General features: G+C 40.6%; 1 protein-coding gene across 1 annotated transcript in view; it reads right to left on the reverse strand.

Moving 5' to 3' along the window:
* kif6 (kinesin family member 6) overlaps nt 1-18,967 on the reverse strand; it is a 71,895-nt gene that overhangs the window by 37,003 nt on the left and 15,925 nt on the right. Inside the window, exons 7-12 of the mRNA XM_080480525.1 lie at nt 17,858-18,064; nt 16,506-16,649; nt 16,227-16,313; nt 9,862-9,965; nt 5,333-5,438; nt 1,941-2,094 (exon numbers count right to left, since the gene is read on the reverse strand). Of these exons, the coding sequence (XP_080336651.1) occupies nt 1,941-2,094; nt 5,333-5,438; nt 9,862-9,965; nt 16,227-16,313; nt 16,506-16,649; nt 17,858-18,064 (802 nt within the window). The remainder of the gene's footprint in view (nt 1-1,940; nt 2,095-5,332; nt 5,439-9,861; nt 9,966-16,226; nt 16,314-16,505; nt 16,650-17,857; nt 18,065-18,967) is intronic.

Raw genomic sequence — 18,967 nt, forward strand, 5'->3', positions numbered from 1 at the left:
ACAGAAATACCAAAATGATGATTAATAGTAATTATGATTAACTGCACTCATTAGAAATAGACCTGTGTACACACGTTACAACAGGATTCCATGTGTTTTTGTGGGGTACCAATAATCAATTTAACACAATTTACATCTCATTATGTATGTGCATTTTGAAGCCCTGCAATCCATCTATGTAAGAGCACAGACAAGTTTCTTTTGCAGACCTATCTACAAAACAAAGGCTTTATTCTCAAAAGTCAGATTCGGTACCAAGGCAGGCTGAGAATAATTGAGCTTGCTCTATTGGTTTGTCCAGATGTGCTGCAGTCATTGGGACCAACTCTATTTAATTTGTCTTGGTATTATACCGAAAGTGAAATTAGAAGATAACGTGTTACAGTCTCAGGCCTTGGGGTTAACAGACAGGGGATCCACTGGACCAAACCTTAAGTGAACAGTGAACGAGACTGTTTCCCAAACTGGTTTTCAAAGAAAAGCTGATCTGTAATTTGCAAAGACATTATGTGTAGTCCAATGCTGGCCGACACACCCTCGTTGCTTGACTTGTCAATTGAATTAATGCATGATATCATGAATCAATGATTTAAAATATCTAATCTTTTAATATTCTATAAAATTCATATTTTTTCACATGTTTGTGCAATGTGGAATTGCTGTGATACATGAATTTCCATTTGTGGGATGAATGGGGTTTTTTCTTATTGTTTTTTTTCCTTTTTCTTTTTAAAGCATCGCTGATTAAAGTTACTTTTGTGAGAGAAAGAAAAAAGCCCATTCGAGCAAATCCTGAGCTGCTGCCTCAAAGTTCTGGTATAAGGTCTGTGATGATGACATGACTTGGTCCTCTGGACAACGACAGCTATAATTAGAAACACGCACACAAGTCCAATACAGAACACATTCATTTTTTAAACAATTGGGTAAAACTAAAGCTCAGAACTTTTACAGTTGTCTCTCCATGACACATGGACCACTGGCACATTCTTGAGTGACTGTGAACTCTGACCTCAGAGTGGAGAAAAAACAGGTACAACTGTCCAACTGGTAACTTGAAGTGGGAAATTTTAGAGGGCTCAGAGAAACAAGAACTCAGTAAAGATAGAGTACAGTTTTATACATGTAGCTTATATATAGTTACAAGTGAAATTTTTTTTTTTTAAATCTGTACTGAAGTGATGATTGTAGATAAAATTAACAAAGTGTTGGTTATGTGCGTGATAATGATGTTGGGTGTCATATCTGCAGTGTTTAATGGCGTTGACTTATTTTCTGTTATTTGAAAACTTATTTGGGAACTTCACAATTTCTGCTTAGTTTCAATTGCTGAGAAAGAAGTCAAGGTTGGGCAAAAGGATGGCGATATGAAGATGTGGAAAAAATACTAAAAAGGAGATACAGTAGGTCAGTTGAGAATTGGCTAAGGTTGTTCCACAGTTTTGCTTCTCAGGATACTTCTATGTTATAATTGAAAAAAAAAATGGTGTTGTAGCTTTGTAACTAAAATAAACAAAAAAAGAAAATTGTAGAAGTATGGGGTAGATGGATGGATTACTCATGTATGACAGGAAATGGAATCCAGTGAGAAGATAATTCTGAAATAAAACACCACAAACGTGGTCATTTTAAATAAATCTTTCTAAATCTAAATAACTGTGATAACAATAGGCTTGTGTGGCTGTCACCATCACTCTCTTATATAACAATCTTTCATACAGGTACGAATGGACATGTATGGTTTTATGTGTCATTTTTAGAATAAGCCTCAAAATCCTTGAGTGTCCATGATGATCTCAATAATATACATCTCTTGATTTGTGCATTAGTGAAGGTTGACATACAGTACTTACAAAATGTTCATACGTCAAGGAGCAGATTCAGACTCTCAGATGCTCACTGTACTCATTTTACATGCAGCAATCGGCTGAAAAGGATACTGATCTCAATATCGCGTTGTTTCAGCCTCTCGTTTAGTTTCTCCACTTCTGCTGCACTCCGGCGACTTTCTTCAGCATCTTCTTTCAGGACCACTGGTGACTTCTGCTCATCGTGGTGTCTCTTTCTTTCACTTTGGTTGTCCAGAACCAGTACCTGTAATAAAAAAGTGTTACATGTATTTAATGCAAACTTTGTGTTTGTTTGACTTTGCAGCCATTGACGTTTTGTAAAGATGCAGTAATTTTCCAAAACTTTTCACAAAAAACAGTGGGTTTCCAGGACCAAAATCTTCTACATTAGTGCTCTTTTAAAACCTATAGAGAAGAAAAACAGTCTGCTTCCTGCTACTTCTGGGTTTACTTTTATGAAGAAGAAGAAAAAAAAAAAATCACAGTCTAAACAAACATCTAATGGCATGATTGCAAACAAACTGGAAAACACATTGCGGCATCATCCATGGAAAGTTATGCTCTTCTAAATTCCATCATGGTCCCTAAACATTAATTAAACTCCCCCTTTTCCCCCGCCTGCAATATAACTCTAATGATAGTCTACGTTTGAAGACAGGTGGGAAACATGTTAACAGGCTGGAGGTTTTCCACGTGGAGAAGGTCCAGGTAGAGAAGAGGAGTGAAGCTTGTCTGCGGAGGTGTATGTAAAGAGAGCTTTCAATTTCATGTCATCACAGCGGCTTGAACAAACATCCCTGAGGTCACACAGAACATCTAAGCTTACAGGCCTGAAACTTTACCTCTACACATGTGAGAATTGTACTGAAAGCACAGTAGGCTAGTGAGGTTTGTTACAGTCAAAGCGTTTTCAGCTTAAAGTTGACCCTTTGTTTACATGGCCAGATCAGTTTGGAAATGTTGAATACGAGCACAGGTTGTAAAAAGCATCGCTGACTCATCCGTTCAAAATATAATTTCGTAGAAACTCTTATAGATCTTGAAAACATTTTCAAGCTGGTCTTAAGGTGGAGAAGCATTTAGATTTCCTTGAAACGTTTTTACATGAGAGATTAAATAAAATTATGTTTTTAGTAACATGTCCATCCATCTTGCCATTCATCCATCAGCTATACCAACTTCTGAAGTCGGAGATCAGATGATTTTTTCTCTTAAAAAACTAAAATCCTCATAATAGCAGCAAACAATTGTCCAAGTTGACAAAGGTATCGACAAATCAACAATACATCTTAGGCTTAACACAAAAAAAAAAACTAAACCAGAAACACACACAACAAAAAGAATTGACAGGGTGTACCCTGCCTTTTGCCCATTCTCAGCTGGGATTGGCTCCAGCCCCCTGTGATGCCAAATTGGATAAAGTGGGAAAAGATGGATGGATGGATTCTCTAATTCATTGAACCCCGAAGCAGAAAACCTTAATCGACGAAGGGAGTCCGGTTAATTCTGATGACGAGGTTCCGTTTGTTATGCCATACACAGCCCAGCTTTGTTTGACTTGGTTCATAATAGTACACCCATCGGCACTCTGGTGTGTGAACATCTCCCTGTAATAAGTAAGAGCAAGTAGTTAAGCATCAGGAACAAAGAATAAAAAAAATTAAAAAAAGGAATTCAAACCAGACAGCTTCTCCCAGGATCACTGGAGTGTGACTGGGGTGATGCTCAGAGGAATGTAAACTGAACAGCAGATAGAGTTTGCGGATCATAACAAACTGAAGGAGAGATAAACAGACATTGAAGCAGGATCTGGAACTGCTTCTGGTGGCTGCTGCGACCCAGCCGGAGCCCAGAGAACTGCGAGAGCTCCTGCAGCGTGTTCTCTCTCCTCGTTAGCTGCAGCGGGACCATCAGCTGCTGTTTAAGAAATGACTTTGTCTGTAAACAGAAACTATTTCATTTACATTATTTCTTGAGCATTTTGCACACAACATGAACGTGGCTATATTTTCTGTGGCAGGCTCGACAACAAATATGCTAGAGGGCTTCACTGAGACTATGCCCAGGTCCCATTACAAGTTGTTAAATTGATTCCTCCAGGCTGAGCATTAGCAGCCAACAGGATGCACAAAACTGTAGTCATGTTTAATCATTGTGAATCATCAGTCTACGAAGGAGCACGGCACACACTCTTCGGTTGATGAGAAAACACTGAGCCCAGAGAATCAGACAAGATTTTGTTCATTCATTGCTCAGGTTCACCACCAAGACAGTCATTGATTATTTATATGGGACTGAGCCGAAGCCAGAAATGCAATGGTTTTTAAGTTAACACGTCAGAAAACGATGGCGGAAAAAAATAAATCACATTTCATCATCACACCGCCACTTTTAAGTGATAGTTTAGCTCAAACTAATTCTAGTTCAAACATACTCATTAGGAAACACAGCACGTGTTTAAAATATAGTCAGCCTAGTGGAAAATTAGGAGTAATGTGTTGAATCTGCCCCTGTTGGATCCTAAAATAATACACAATGAGGGGATCTTGTGTAGAATATTTTATGTGAATGTTGAGGATTAATTCACACTGCATGTCCATTGAGGTTATAGTTTAACCTAAGAAAGAAAGAAAGCAAAAAGGAAAGAAAACTCAGTAATCCCAAGTTTGTTTCTCCTACCTCTAACCCAGGGGTTTCAAACATAAGGCCCATGAGCCAAAAGCTGAGGCTCCAATCTGGCCTGCCGACCCACCAAACAAATGAAGTGAAGATTTCTAAGAAAACACTGATGTTTTGACCCGATCAAGAAGAACTTGGGCTTCATGTGACCCCCTGAATTAAAATGTGTTTGACAAGGTTTCTCTCTATAAAATCGGGAGATTTTCCTTTCCACAGTCACTTATGCTATTTGTTGGGTTTTCTCTTTAAGAGTGTCCTGAAATGACTTTGTGGTATTTGGCGCTATATAAACAAAGTTGAATTGAATTGAACCCCTGATCTTGACCACGATTGTCCTCAACAATAAATGATGCAAATGCAAGCTATTGCTGTCGAAATATGCTGATGTTTTTCTGATGGGATTATGCCATTGAGGAAAGGAATCAAATGAAACAAAAAAAAAAGCAACTGGTTATTTTCTGAAGTGGACAGTAGGGGGAGCCATTTAAAAAAAACTGATAGGTTGGCTGATGGATAGAGACAAATAAACCCAGTTCTGACAACCTTTTTTTTTTTCCCCCCTCAGCCATGCAACAGTGAAGACACAATGCAGGTACTAATGAAAACAATCCAAACTTCAGTTTTGCGACTCCAACAGGAACACAAAACATCTCCAGGCGATTGGTGCAAGAGTGGCATGTGGAACTTACCATGGAAGTACACAAACAGTGAGCAAAACTCGATTGCTGGGAAAAGATCGATTGGTGGGGGAAATGGACACAAACACTGATAATATACAGGAAATGGTTACTGTGAATTATTACCTTCAGCATGGAGAAGCAGTGATGGATTTTTCTCATGTCTGGTCCTAATGACAGTGTCGCGTCTGGATCGGGGTTCTCCAGGAAAGTCTTGACGAGCTCTTCCAACCTAAACACACAGACATACAGTGGTGTGAAAAAGTGTTTGCCCTCTTCCTGATTTCTTACTTTTTTGCATGTTTTGCAACACTTAAATGTTTCAGATCATCAAACAAATTGAAACATTAGTCAAAGATAATACAAGTAAACACAAAATGCAGTTTATAAATGAAGGGTTTTATTAAGTGTTTGCCCCCCAGCTAAAACAGAACTGTGGTTGATCACACCTGAGTTCAATTTCTGTAGCCACACCCAGACCTGATTACTGCACACCTGTTCTCAATCTAGAAATCACTTAAATAGGACCTACCTGACAAAGTGAAGTCGACCAATAGATCCTCAAAAGCTACAGACGTCGTGCCGAGATCCAAAGAAATTTGGGAACAAATGAGGAAAAAAAAGTAATTGAACTCTATCAGTCTGAAAAAGGTTCTAAAGCCATTTCTAAAGCTTTGGGACTCCAGCGAAACCACGGTGAGAGCCGTTATCCACAAATGGGCAAAACACAGAACAGTGGTGAACTTTCCCAGGAGTGGCCGGCCGACCAGAATTACCCCAAGAGCGCAGCAATTACTCATCCAAGAGGTGACGAAAGACTCACAACAACATCTGAAGAACTGCAGGCATCACTTGCCTCAGTTAAGGTCATTGTTCATGACTCCACCAAAAGAAAGAGACTGGGCAAACATGGCCTGCATGGCAGACTTCCAAGACGAAAACTACTGCTGAGCAAAAAGAACATTAAGGCTCGTCTCATTTTTGCCAGAAAACATCTTAATGATCCCCAAGCCTTTTGGGAAAATATTCTGTGGACTGATGAGACTTGTGAGAACTTTTTGGAAGGTCTGTGTCCCATTACATCTGGCATAAAAGTAACTCTGCATTTCAGAGAAAGAACATCATACCAACAGTAAAATCTGGTGGTGGCACTGTGATGGTCTGGGGCTGTTTTGCTGCTTCAGGACCCGGAAGACTTGCCGTGATCAATGGCAGCATGAATTCTGCTGTCGACCAAAATATCCTGAAGAAGAATGTCGGGCCATCTGTTCAAGACCTCAAGCTGAAGAGAACTTGGGTTGTACAGCAGGACAATGATCCAAAACACACCAGCAAGTCTGCCTCTGAATGGCTGAAGAAAAATAAAATGAAGACTTTGGACTGGCCGAGTCAAAGTCCTGATCTCAATCCTATTGAGATGCTGTGGCATGCCTTTAAAAAAGCGGTTCACACTCCAAAACCCTCCAATGTGGCTGAATTACAACAATTCTGACAAGATGAGTGGCCAAACTTCCTCCATAGCGTCTTAAAAGACTCATTGCAAGTTATCGCGACCGCTTGATTGCAGTAGTTGCTGCTAAGGGTTGCCCAACCAGTTATTAGTTTTAGGAGGCAAACACTTTTTCACACAGGGCCATGTAGCTTTGGATTTTATTCTTCCTCATTAATAAAACCCTTCATTTAAAAACTGCATTTTGTGTTATCTTTGACTAATGTTTAAATTTGTTTGACGATCTGAAACATTTAGGTGTGGTAAACGTGCAAAAAGGTAAGACATCAGGAAGTGGGCAAACACTTTTTCAGACCACTGTACATTGGGACACACACTCTACCAAACCTTAAACCAGTGTCATAGTCACTGGAGAGGCACTCAAACGGTTAAGATCTAAATTTGTTCCGTTTAAAATGTGGCTCTGGTCAAAGAAAACTATTTACTTAAAACCATCCTCCGGCTTCACTGAGCTGGGCTGTTGATAAACTATCACTAAATGATAGTCCAAACATTGGTTCTTGGAGATCTGGAAGCAACCATTGACAAAAGACCAGGAGGCACGGGTCCAGGCGGATCTAGTGTATGCACGGCATCGTGCGGTTTTTTATTTTCTGTTACGTGTTCGACAGAATAAACACGGCAGGTTTACATGATGAAGGAGTTCAAACAAACCGAGTGGTCTTGTTTCAGGGCCCTGCGAGACATCAGTGGTTTTGTGATACAAGGTTTGATCCTGAAGAATGTCCTTTGATGCCATGTACAATAATTAGGAAGAGAAAAAACGTCATTTGCTTGTTTTCAAACTAGAAATTGATAGTTTGAAAAACGGTGTTCCAAAGTGTGAGGTGATCTGTTGATGGGGAAAATACCAACCGACGATAAGTGGAAAAAAAAAAAAAGATAACTGCACTTTAATTGTGTGGAAGTGGATTGGTACTGATTAGGCAGAGCAACGACCCTCTGGAATGATGCTTTTGGAATGGTGGCGAGAAAATCAAACCAGGATGTGTGCAATCAATCAGCGCGGGATGAGTCAAAGAATAAATGAGGGAGGAAATGGCAACTAAAAAGTTTGCGTGTCCAGTCGACGCAGCCACAACAGACATCACAGAAGGTTCCCAGAGTGAGCGTGACCACAAACGGAGGGGGAAACACGTGGGTAAAGAGGAAATCATAAAAATGCAAACTGGGGAAGCCGAGACACGGGAAATATATCAGAGCTAGTGAGGCGATCTGCCAAATCCATGATGGAACCTCTGGCCTGAACTCTGGCCCTGAGTGATTACGTCCCTCTACCACTTGAGTGCGGCAGCAGAAATAATGCAGTTCTGGCAAAGACGGAATCCTGGGAAACTCTATTAGATCTGGTTAAGCCTTGGTGAGTGAGGCTTCAACTCAGCATGGATACAAAGCCAAAATCATAAGTTATGTACGCACTTTAGGCAAACCTCAAAAGCTTATAAATCTTGAGACATATATTTTCTCAAGAATCTGTGGGTTTGAGCATTATAAATACAAATTAGAGTTTGAAAAAAAAAATGCAGTCTGCTGTCTTCTCTGGAGCTGAGAAGCACTAATAGAAGCAATAATCTGAACATGTACATTGTAGATTTAGAATCCCTAAACATCTAGCAAAAGGTGTGCTGCATGTAGTCTAGACTGTTTTAGTTAACTATTTTCCAAAGACATTGTCACAACCTTTAACACAGTGCTGCTGCTAAGAAATGACGCCACAGCAGATTTCTATTGTGACTTTAGAACATCAAGGGTGAAAAAAACCGAACTAGGTTTATATAAACAGAGTACAAAAACAACTCATCCATCAATTCACTTCTCCATATGTGGTTCATCCAGCCTGGGGTTGTGGGGTTCAGGCCAAAAACAGCCAACATCGAGCAAAAGACAAGAAACATACTGGACAAGTCTGCAGTTATCAGAGGGACGGACATCACAAAGCAAGTTAACCAATAACCGAGCACACAAGGAAACCTCGAGGAATAATGAATGAAATCAAAAAAGAAAAAAAACTAAGTTGGTTGTCTTTAGTTTTTGTCCAACATCCTGTTTCAACACCTCTCTTTAATGGTATCAGTGTAAACGCACCATTAACTGTGAAATTTTCTGTGTTCACGGCAGCCCCGTTTGCCTGAAACGTAGTGGGATTTGGGGGAATTCTGAGGAAGGCGTGGCACGTTTTTCACGTTCCGTCAAGGCTTTCTACGGATGAAATGTGGACGCCGGGAATTTTGCTGGGTGCACACATACCCCTGGATTTATTTTTCGATGGCAGAGCTTGTAGAAGGTGTTCTGCCGCTTATTGCTCAGACTCGAACGAAACTCCCCTCCGGGCTCGGAGTCGGCTTCCTCCCAGACCGTGCGCGCCGAGGCAAGCCGCAATTGAACATGATGAAACGGCGCCATGAGAACCATGACGAAGCGTTGCGCGACGTGATAAAACGGGAAGCAACCATGAAACAACTGCGATGGAGCGATGGAACGCCCACTACGTCACTTCCTGTAAGCCTCCCGTCCCGCTACGGACCGCCTCCAAGTTCTATTACGGCCAGTTACGTGCTGCCAATGACGTTCCCATTTTGCTACGGGCTATCTTTTTGACAATTTAAAAGTCTGGCACGGCGCCCACGGCAATCACAACCTGTTACGTTTGCCCATCCCGTCCCCCTGCGTTGTCTCACGTCCAGCACGTTTTGTCCACGGTGGCCTGAAACGGGGCTGCCGTGGACATAGTGTAAACGCACCGTTAGATAATTCAGGAGCACTACACTCGGCTAAGGGCCTCTACAGACAGAAACGTGCTGAATTAATATTTTTTGTCTGACAAAAGTAGAAATGCAGTGAATAAAGCTGTTTACAAATGACAAAAAGATGCCTGTAAGAAAAAACATTGCATGACTAGTGTCAAACACGGTGGCGGTACCATCATGCATCAGAGGCTTCTTTGTTGCCTCTGTTGCCAGACGCATGGAACATATGACAAATACAACAAAACCTGAGATTTCCAGGAAAATCTAATCAAATCAAACTTTATTCGTGTGGTTGCTCACTTATAATTCTGTCATTTCAAACATACGTTTGGAAAGGGATTATAAGGTATGTGCAATAAAACACGAGTGCTAATATTCCAGCAGAAATGGTGACATACTTCTGGATCTCCTCAACGGTGAGCTGATCACTTCTTTGCACTCCTGTCACCATGGTCAGCTCCTCCTTCAGTGACAGGACTTCTGATTTCAGTCGTGCAATGAGCTGAAAGACAAAAGCTGGGTCAGAGATACATGCGAGAGAGGGAAAAACTAACAGGTGTGCAAGTGTAAAAAACAAAAAATAAAAACTCCGATAGTTGCATGTGACCATGCTGCAAAGTTACGAGACAATCCTAAAGAAAAGATGTTCTAGCTTATTTTGTTTTTAGAAAAATCTTCAGTAAGAAAATAGAGGAAGCGAAACAAATATGTTTGTATTTTTATGGGGAGCTGCTTTGCTGTCTCTGGTAATGGAGACATAGAATGAAGGAACAATCAAACCATTGAAATTAAATTTCCTGTTTTTATTCATTAACCATCAATTCATACCAAAATGGTTCAGTTCCTTGACCTCAAAATACCATAAAAACATACTGGGAGTACCAATATAACATGGAGTTGTTTCGCTGCCTCTGGTGGTGGATGCATAAAGTACCATGTTTTTTCATAATAAAAGGTGAGACTTGATGAAAATCCCTTGCCACCTGCTGCTAAGGTACACCTGAAACATTTATTAAGGTCCTGCATCCTTTTTTGTCTGCATAGTGGAAATACATACATTTAACTGAAAGCTGTTGTACAAGTTGGAATTTTTGAATGTTTTAATATCAAATTATATCACAGATAAACAAAGGGGTTGGGCTTGCTCTGTTATCATCGCTCTCATTTCAAATCAGTTTTTCTGACAGGAAAGCACCAGTGATCAGAATGAAAAAAAATTTAAAAAACCTTTAAAATGTGATTACGCTAAAGTGATTAAACTCTTATTTTAAATTACATGACAAAAACATTTTATATAAAATTGTGTAGTGTTTTTAATATAGAGAGTTTGTTATTTATTTAGACACTTTTTAGTCTGATTTATAAAGTTTGTCGATTTTTTTATATTCTATGGTTTAGAGATAATCTACTTGCCACATATTTTCTGTTATTGTAGCATGTGTTTCTCTTGTATTATTTCTTTCTGTACTTTTAATTGTCTGATTTCTTGTATCACTAATCTTTGTTGAGCTTACATATCTATTTGTTGTAGCTATTAATAATACTAACAAAGATAGATTATTATTATTATTGACAATAATAATCGGTTATTAATGTTATCACCACAAGTTAGTTTTTTTTGTAACTGAATATTTACCCATTTTCTAATGCCTTGAAAACCTAAACGAGTTATTTAAAACAAAACAAAAAAAATCTTTTCAACACATCACAGCCAAACAGAGAAAAGCAATCACATGTTAATAGTTGGGTTAAGAGGTCAACAAGAAATTCAGTACATGGTGCGGTTTTTGAAAGAAAGCCAGAGCAGTTGTTAGAAATATTCCACACAAAACCAACCATGAAAGAGTACACTGTAGACAAATGGCAACTGTTCTTCTCCCTCCCCACATGATCCGCCTCTTGCCTCATTGTAAATTCCACTATGAATATCAACATTGGGGGAAAAAAATAAAGTGACTGAAAGACTGCAATTTTAACACACATTCAACACTAAGCTGCAAAAAGCCAAAGGTCAGTGACAACTCAATCAAGGTCAAAGGTCAGACTGAGTTACCTCACATATGCAAAAGGTTTACAGCTGACACAACTTCTAACTTGAAAGCCCGAACCGGCCTTGTAATCAGACATCATCAGCTCGAGATGCTCTTGAGAAGAAACAGACCTGTTGTGTGGTTTTGGGAAGGGTGCCATTTAGCGCAACAAAAATGTTGCTCCTAATCCACCCCATATCATATGTTTGCACATTAAATGTCATGAGTGACCATTCTTCACCAGGGCCGCTCCCTGCTTTGGAACCCACAGCCTGATGTAATTTTTCCCAGCTGTATCCTCAAAGGCTGACCACCAGTTGTTGGTCAGCCGGATGGTGCAGTTTATTTCAGAGTGCAAAGCCCACAGCGGCACCACAGTACCACGGCAGGCTTCCATACCCTCTGCAGAAAAACTGACTCACATCGAGCGACTGATGATATCAGCATATCTTACGCGGACCAACGCCTGTCCAGAAGTGCAGCAGGTTGTTATGGTAAACACCAAAGAAAATGTTCCAACGCTGCATTCTGACAGGCCACACAAATCACTTGAAAACATTAAATGTGCTCGTAGAAAAAGTCCTAAAATAAAATCATACACTTGCCTCTTGAATACATACCATCATCCGGGGCCGAAAACCACCCACAGTAAAGTGTAAGCACTGCAGTATAACAACGGGTTACACTTTAAATGCATATGTGCAGCATTATGCAGTCAGAAAACACAGGGCTATTACGGGGCCACTTTTTATGTAGGAAGAGGAGTCAAAGCTTCCTGTTTCACCTAAACACGGCCTCGGGATTTATTCTGCACAACAAAATGATAGCACATGGGGCTGTGTTCCAGTGGGCCACACTCACAGTGAAAGATGGGGGGAAAACAGCTCCATTGTAGACAAATCTGATGGCACACTGCAGTGAAATTCAACAGATTTTAAAACAAAAACTAACTTGTCTGACAAAAACATGGCAAAAATCATTGTTTTAACTCTGTTTTAAAGTCATTAAACTAAAGGAGGCCGCAAATGTAAAGTAGCTGGAACAATGTGGAGAGACTTTACCGTACGTCAAGTACTCAACCATGAAGGACTCTATGGGCCAAAGCCAAAGAAGACAGTACTACTGAAAGAAGGAACAAAAAGCATGACTAATGTTTACAACAAGTATCAAAGAAAAGCCACAGCTGTTTCTGGATAATGTCCGATGGACAGACATGACCAAAGTAGAGCTGTTCGGGAGTGTAACACTTTCCTTGTGGGTTAATAAAGCTCTAAAGGAAAACTACAGCCTACAGGGAGTCATGATGAAGATTCTGTCATGCAGTTTCACTGCCTCGGGTACTGGAGGCACAAGTTCTATCAACGGAATGATGAAATGCAATATTGCTGAAGGCCTATCTAAGAAATATGTGTGGTAGTGTCAGAAACTGGCAGCAGTTAAATGCAAGATGCTCTAGATGGCTACATGATCAAAACAATATCAGTTATAGGTTCCATCAACTAAATAGATTATCAAGTAAATATTTGTAAGAGGCTGCCAATAATAATTCTATCTAGTATATTTTATAGTGACTATATTTCACTATTAGGAAACATTTTGTTTTTCTATATTTTTCCATTTGACTAGATGTGATGATTCAACAATTTTGCATCATTTGCTTTCGCTATCTACCAAAAAATGACGACAATCTTGGAACTTAGATGAGCACAACACAAACCCAGCCTTCTCCTAATGTATGCTAATGAACTGTGTTTGATGAGACAGATGAAGGACTGAAGGGATCAACCACAGGCATGACTTTTCACACCCACTCTCAAACACATTTCTGTAGTTGGTGATAAGTAGGCTTCTGTTTGATTTGTAGGTATGTGCTAATCAGAGCTGCTTTTTAAAAAAAATAAAAATAACAACAAGTTGTTTGTGTCTCTGGGAATGGGGGGGGATTAACATGCAGCTTTAGGATCAGGAGGGTTAGCACACTATGCGGTTTGCCAAGACTTAACCATTTAACCTTAAAACACATTTTTTCCTATCCTAAAGGAAGGTACTACAGAAAAATACACAAAATGAATGAAGCAGACAGGACTGAGAGCCAAAACCAAATCCTATAGCTGTTAATGTTCTCCACTGGTAAAGTTTCGACTCCGTTTAGACGACGACATTTCAAGTGAAAACACATTGTTTTCCTGTTTTCTTATCAGGAAATGTCAGGAAACTCTGTAGCTTTCATGTAGAGCCGTTAGCGGGGCCTGTTGGTTGTTTTTGTATTGAAATCATACACACGTGCATGCAGAGAACAATATCTTATGAACATGACACTCTGGCAGTTGCCATTGTTGTTCTTGTCCATCTGTTCGCGCGTGTGCAGAAGAATAATTTTACTACGGCGGTGGTGCACATGCACAGCAGCATATCAGAAAAGTTGCATTTTCCCCCATTTCGACTGAGACAGAGTAAAAGTAGACAAACCCCGCCTGTGGATACCAACTTAGAACAGTAGCATACTGAAGGATGTCATGCATGAAATGAATGACTGTCCTGCATGGCCCAGAGCATGAAAACAGTTTAAAAAAAGCAGCTATTAAGTATTTTCAGAAAGAGCTAGTATAAAAACAACTTTTCTGCCTGACTGGCTCCGTTACACAAGGAAGGAAGCCTCCAAACCTGTTTATCCGAGGAGGACACATTACTCCAAGGTAGGAATTCTCAGCTCCGAGACAAATGGAAAGCCTTACATTGAACGAAGTGTGAAGCCAACCTGATATCTCTGTGGCGGACCTCATTATAATGATAGTCTGTCCATCCACTATCAACACTTTATTCTTTCCCTGATCGAAACATCGTCTTCGGTTGGTTCCCTGCTGTTCGGGCGTGAAAGAAGTACATGTCGCAGCCTGAACGACTGAGGCATCTGAGCAATGCACCGAAACACCTTCGTTACAACAAGGTCCTGGTTTCAAACCGATTAAAGTCAGCCAGCCCAGACAACAGACATCAGTTAGACTCTCCAAGCTATACTTTCTTCTTCTCCCAGTTTTCGTTTTGGTGAAAACTGGGAGAGAAATTGACGGAAAGACATGAGCAAAAAATGAGAACCGCACTAAAAATCCATAAACAGAGACAAGAAGTTTGCCCACGAAGTTTGGGTTTGCCTGGAGCTCTCACTGTGCTGGACCCAGTTGGGAGCAGCCAGACACTGTCACAATTACTGAGCCGGCCGCAGACTCTCTTAAAAATACCTCTGCAGGGTTTGCAAGTGGCCAGCCAAGACGCAGTAGCAGTAATACAGTAGCAGTAATACAGTAGTTGATGCTGGATAATATCTGAGCGGCAGCACAGGAAGTCGATATACTGGAGCTGTGACGACTTGCTATATTGTAATTCCCCCAAGGAGCCTTTTCAACAACTACCAGGGCTGTTTCTTGGCACATTGTAATAGGAAAAGGTGTCACGGAATATTGTAAAGAGGGTGAAGAAAAGCAATTACTGCATAGATTTAAACTAGTTGAAGTTTTTCTGGTGAGCTCTGATTTGTTTTTGTGTTCCTCAGGTAAAACCCATATAGATTAGGATTAGTGTTAAAAGGCAAATGAAAGGCCGATACAGCAGCATGTCTTCGGTCATTTAAATGAATTATGAACCTCTCACACTGTAGACACAAGTCGTTTGACATCGGCATACATATTTGCAAATGTTGCCATGATATTTGACCATTCTCACAAATTTCTTTTTGGTATAGACTTTCGAGGTGATCAATCCTGGACAACCGCAACTTCCCCGGGTTATTTCCACACAATTCCAGTGAGTTTCACAACTTCAATTCCACATCCTTAATGACAGCACTGACATTTAACACTCACCAGACTAAGATGTGATATGTGAAGATTTTGAAATGAATGGGATAGTAAAAAAAGAAAATAGGCAAGTAAAAATATAAATTGTGATAGCACCAACAGCAGTTTAGTGGTTAACACTCTTGGTTCGATTCCAGGCTTACATGTGTTTATGGGGCCATTCGATCCATCACATGGCCAACATACTCACACAGATTCATTAGAGGCATAGAGGCATGTTTACAGTTGAAACTGAACTATGTTCACAGTGAAGACTGAACCATTTGGTGTGATCCACTTCATGGGAACAGAATATTGCTCAATAACAACAACTAGATTTAGCACAATAATGCCCTCTGCCATGTTAAAATATGGATCAGGAGGATTTTACTTACATCACAAAGATGTTCAATCTCTTTCTGATTGGACATGTGGGAGATGTACTTGGAAAACAAGGCAATTCTTGAAAGCATGACTACCAAAACTTAAAGGTTCTGAAGTCGAATCCCACCCAGAACTTGTATGATGCTGGCTATAAATGTCAATGAACTGCAAATCAGGAAGATCTTATACATCACTAGACTTGAGGGCCTCCTTGTGTCGAAGGTGAAAAACTGCTCCTTTCAGAATAACTGTGTCAGACTGGAAAAAAATAATTTAGAACTGGAAATAAAAAGAGGACGCTGAAGCACATGGTGGGTTCCACTTAGTTAAATTCAGAAGCGGGATTCACATTGCAGTTCATTCACTCATCAAACTTCAGGTCTGGAAGTGATGAGGAGGGTCTGGCCACGATAAAGCTGCATACTAAGTCATGCTTTCTGTGGTGTGATTTTGTGGGCGAGCTATGGGAATCGTAGAGACTGGTTGAAGTGCCGCGAGTGTGTCTGGCTGTCTCACCAGGGCGGGATCCAGTTCTTCATTCAGTATTGCCTCGTTCTTGATGAGAGCCACACGCTGAGCGAATCGGCACGTCGAGATGGACTCCTGGGAAAACAGTCGTAAAAATATGTCGGCACTTCTCTGCATGGAAGTCTACATCATAATGACTTCATAATCTAGTCCAGATTTTATGTATTTGCTCAACTAAAACGCAAGAAAATGATCACAATATATCATGTCTTAGATACTAATCCCACATGTGCATGTGACCTAGCTGTGAGGAGTGGGCATCCTTACATCAATATTCCTCGTGTCGACTGCCATGTTGGCAACCATGGTGGTCATGCAGTTGCCTCCGAGGCTGTCCTTCAGCACAAGCGTTAACATGGAGTTTCTGTAAGGGATATGGGAGCGATTTCGCTCCGACAACGCAATAATGACCTGAAGAAAACAGCAATGAAAGAAGCTGACATGAAAAAACAAACTCATACAGTAACAGTCACAAGTTTAGCCACATGGACATGTGTACGAAGACTTTGTTCGAAGGATTGCTCATTATTTGTACAAGTTTCTTCATCGGGGAACAATAATGGAGGAAACTATGAACAGCTTTACACAGTTTGTTATTCTCTCAACAAGCTTCATGAGGCCGACACATTTTTCCATCAGTCCTGAAGGAATTCACACCATGTGCTGGACACTTGTTGGCTGCTGTTCCTTTGCTCGGCAGGTCACCGAATCCCAAATCAATTGTAGCTGGGACGAGGTCAGGGAATCGTGGAGGTTGGGTCATGTGATGCTGGCCCTTTCGCACAGTTAATGGAGAACTTTGTGTAAACCAACCACCTTATTTTACTTCAGTTGCTCCAGAATGAAGGCAAGATTGATATCTGTCAGTGCTGTTTCAATTCAAGAATGCACCGATTTAGTCCAGGAGAGAGAATTCTTGATCTTCTTCTTAGAGTCAACAATGTCTTTGATAACGTTTTTCCACAAAAGCAATGCAATTTCGATAGAAAATATATCTCCATATGCTATCATGAACAATGGGACTGTGCAAGAGTAAGGGTTTCAAAGATAAGGCCCGTGGCCAAAACCAGCCTGCAAGAGGCTTCAGTCCGGCCCAAAAACCCACCAAGCAAATATTAAACATTTCAAAGAAAACATAGAGTTTTAAACAAACTTTTTGAGTAATGGACAGAATACAACACAGAGACCTGAGCTGAGATATCGGTGATAACGGCATGAAAGATAGCTGCCTCTTTGCCAAAATACAAACTAGCAGTAGCAAACAAGTTATACTGTCAGGGCATACTATAACAGCTATAGGAGAAGTTTTGGGGCCATTTCACTGTATTGCACCAGAAGTTATCATTAAAATTGGCTTTATGTTGAGATGGTAATGTTTTTCGGTAGAAATTGTTAGATTTTTCCGAAAATATAGACATTATCTTCATGTACACTCTGCACAACAACAGAGAAAGATTTTTAAGTTTAAATTTAAAAGTTATAATGGCACTATGCTCCCAGTCTGGCCCACCCAAGATAGAACTGGGTTGTATGTGACCCCTGAACTAAAATGTGTTTGACGCCCCTGATCTACAAGTCCCAAAATCATATGCAACTGAATTATTTGGATAAGAGTCTACCTGCTCCAAGAAATGTAGAGAGAGGTTGATATATTTGGCCTCGGTGAGCAGCTTCCCATGTAAACCAGTCTTGCTCGCTCGGTCTGATCCGGCCAGGTCCACCAGGTGGAGCTTGGATCGCCTCAGGGTGGCCGAGCCGGGCTCTCGTCTGCAGATGTGCACGGTGAAGATGCAGTGGGAACGAGTGGATGCCTGGTTGACAGGAGTCTGCGAACGACAAAGTGATGAGAGAGTCTTTTCAGCAATCACAGCAATATTGTTGCAATTAAGTGTCTGCGAGCGTTTCCCGAAGCTTGAAACGTTTGTGCACCGGGTGGCGAGGCAAACACAATTCACACGCCATCTGCAGCACATTTTCATATCGCAAAACAACAAAAAAACTTGTCTGCTTTGGTTGTTATTTTCTCCCACGGGTTAGAAGATGAAAGCCAAACCACGTGATACCACTGAGCTGTAAACACATTGTGTAGGCTTCACAAATGCTGAGATGGTCACTGGGACAGCAGGAATCAGGCTGAAACCAGGAGGAGGCAGAAATAGAGCATGAGTCACTTTGAACAAACAAGCCTTATTAGAGTGGGATGGCTTACTCATGGCATCCCCGCTGAAACAATGAACAGAAGAGACGAAGAGTCACTAACCTAGTGCTGAGTCGGGTCTTTTATCTCATTTATTGTTGGTGCCAAAGGCAGCTTGAACATGTGATGGTGGCTTTAAATAGCATTTAGCTGAACACGAATAAATGCTCACTTTGAAAAAGACTAAATATACAGACTCGGCATAGAAAGAGGCAGGAAATGACATGCACGTGTACTTTCAACTGTTTTGGTCAGGCAGATGGAAATAACTTTGTTCAAGCTCAAGTAGACTGTTTCATATTCCATGCATAGGTTTTGATCGTCTTAAAGCGTTTCTTTATTTTGCATTATTTCTTTTCCCATCCCTTCACAAATGTAGATGTAAATACTAATTAGAGAGGTTTTGTGCCGGGGTGAAACAATAATCTTTTTAATATTTTGTACCGCCTGATAAAATGTTGAGATCACCAAGTACCACCACTGTGGGCAACCTGAAAATACAGAAGTGTAAATTTCTGATTAGCTACAGAGA

Source organism: Lipophrys pholis (assembly GCF_963383615.2).
Source record: "Lipophrys pholis genome assembly, chromosome: 14".
NCBI classification, from domain to species: domain Eukaryota; kingdom Metazoa; phylum Chordata; class Actinopteri; order Blenniiformes; family Blenniidae; genus Lipophrys; species Lipophrys pholis.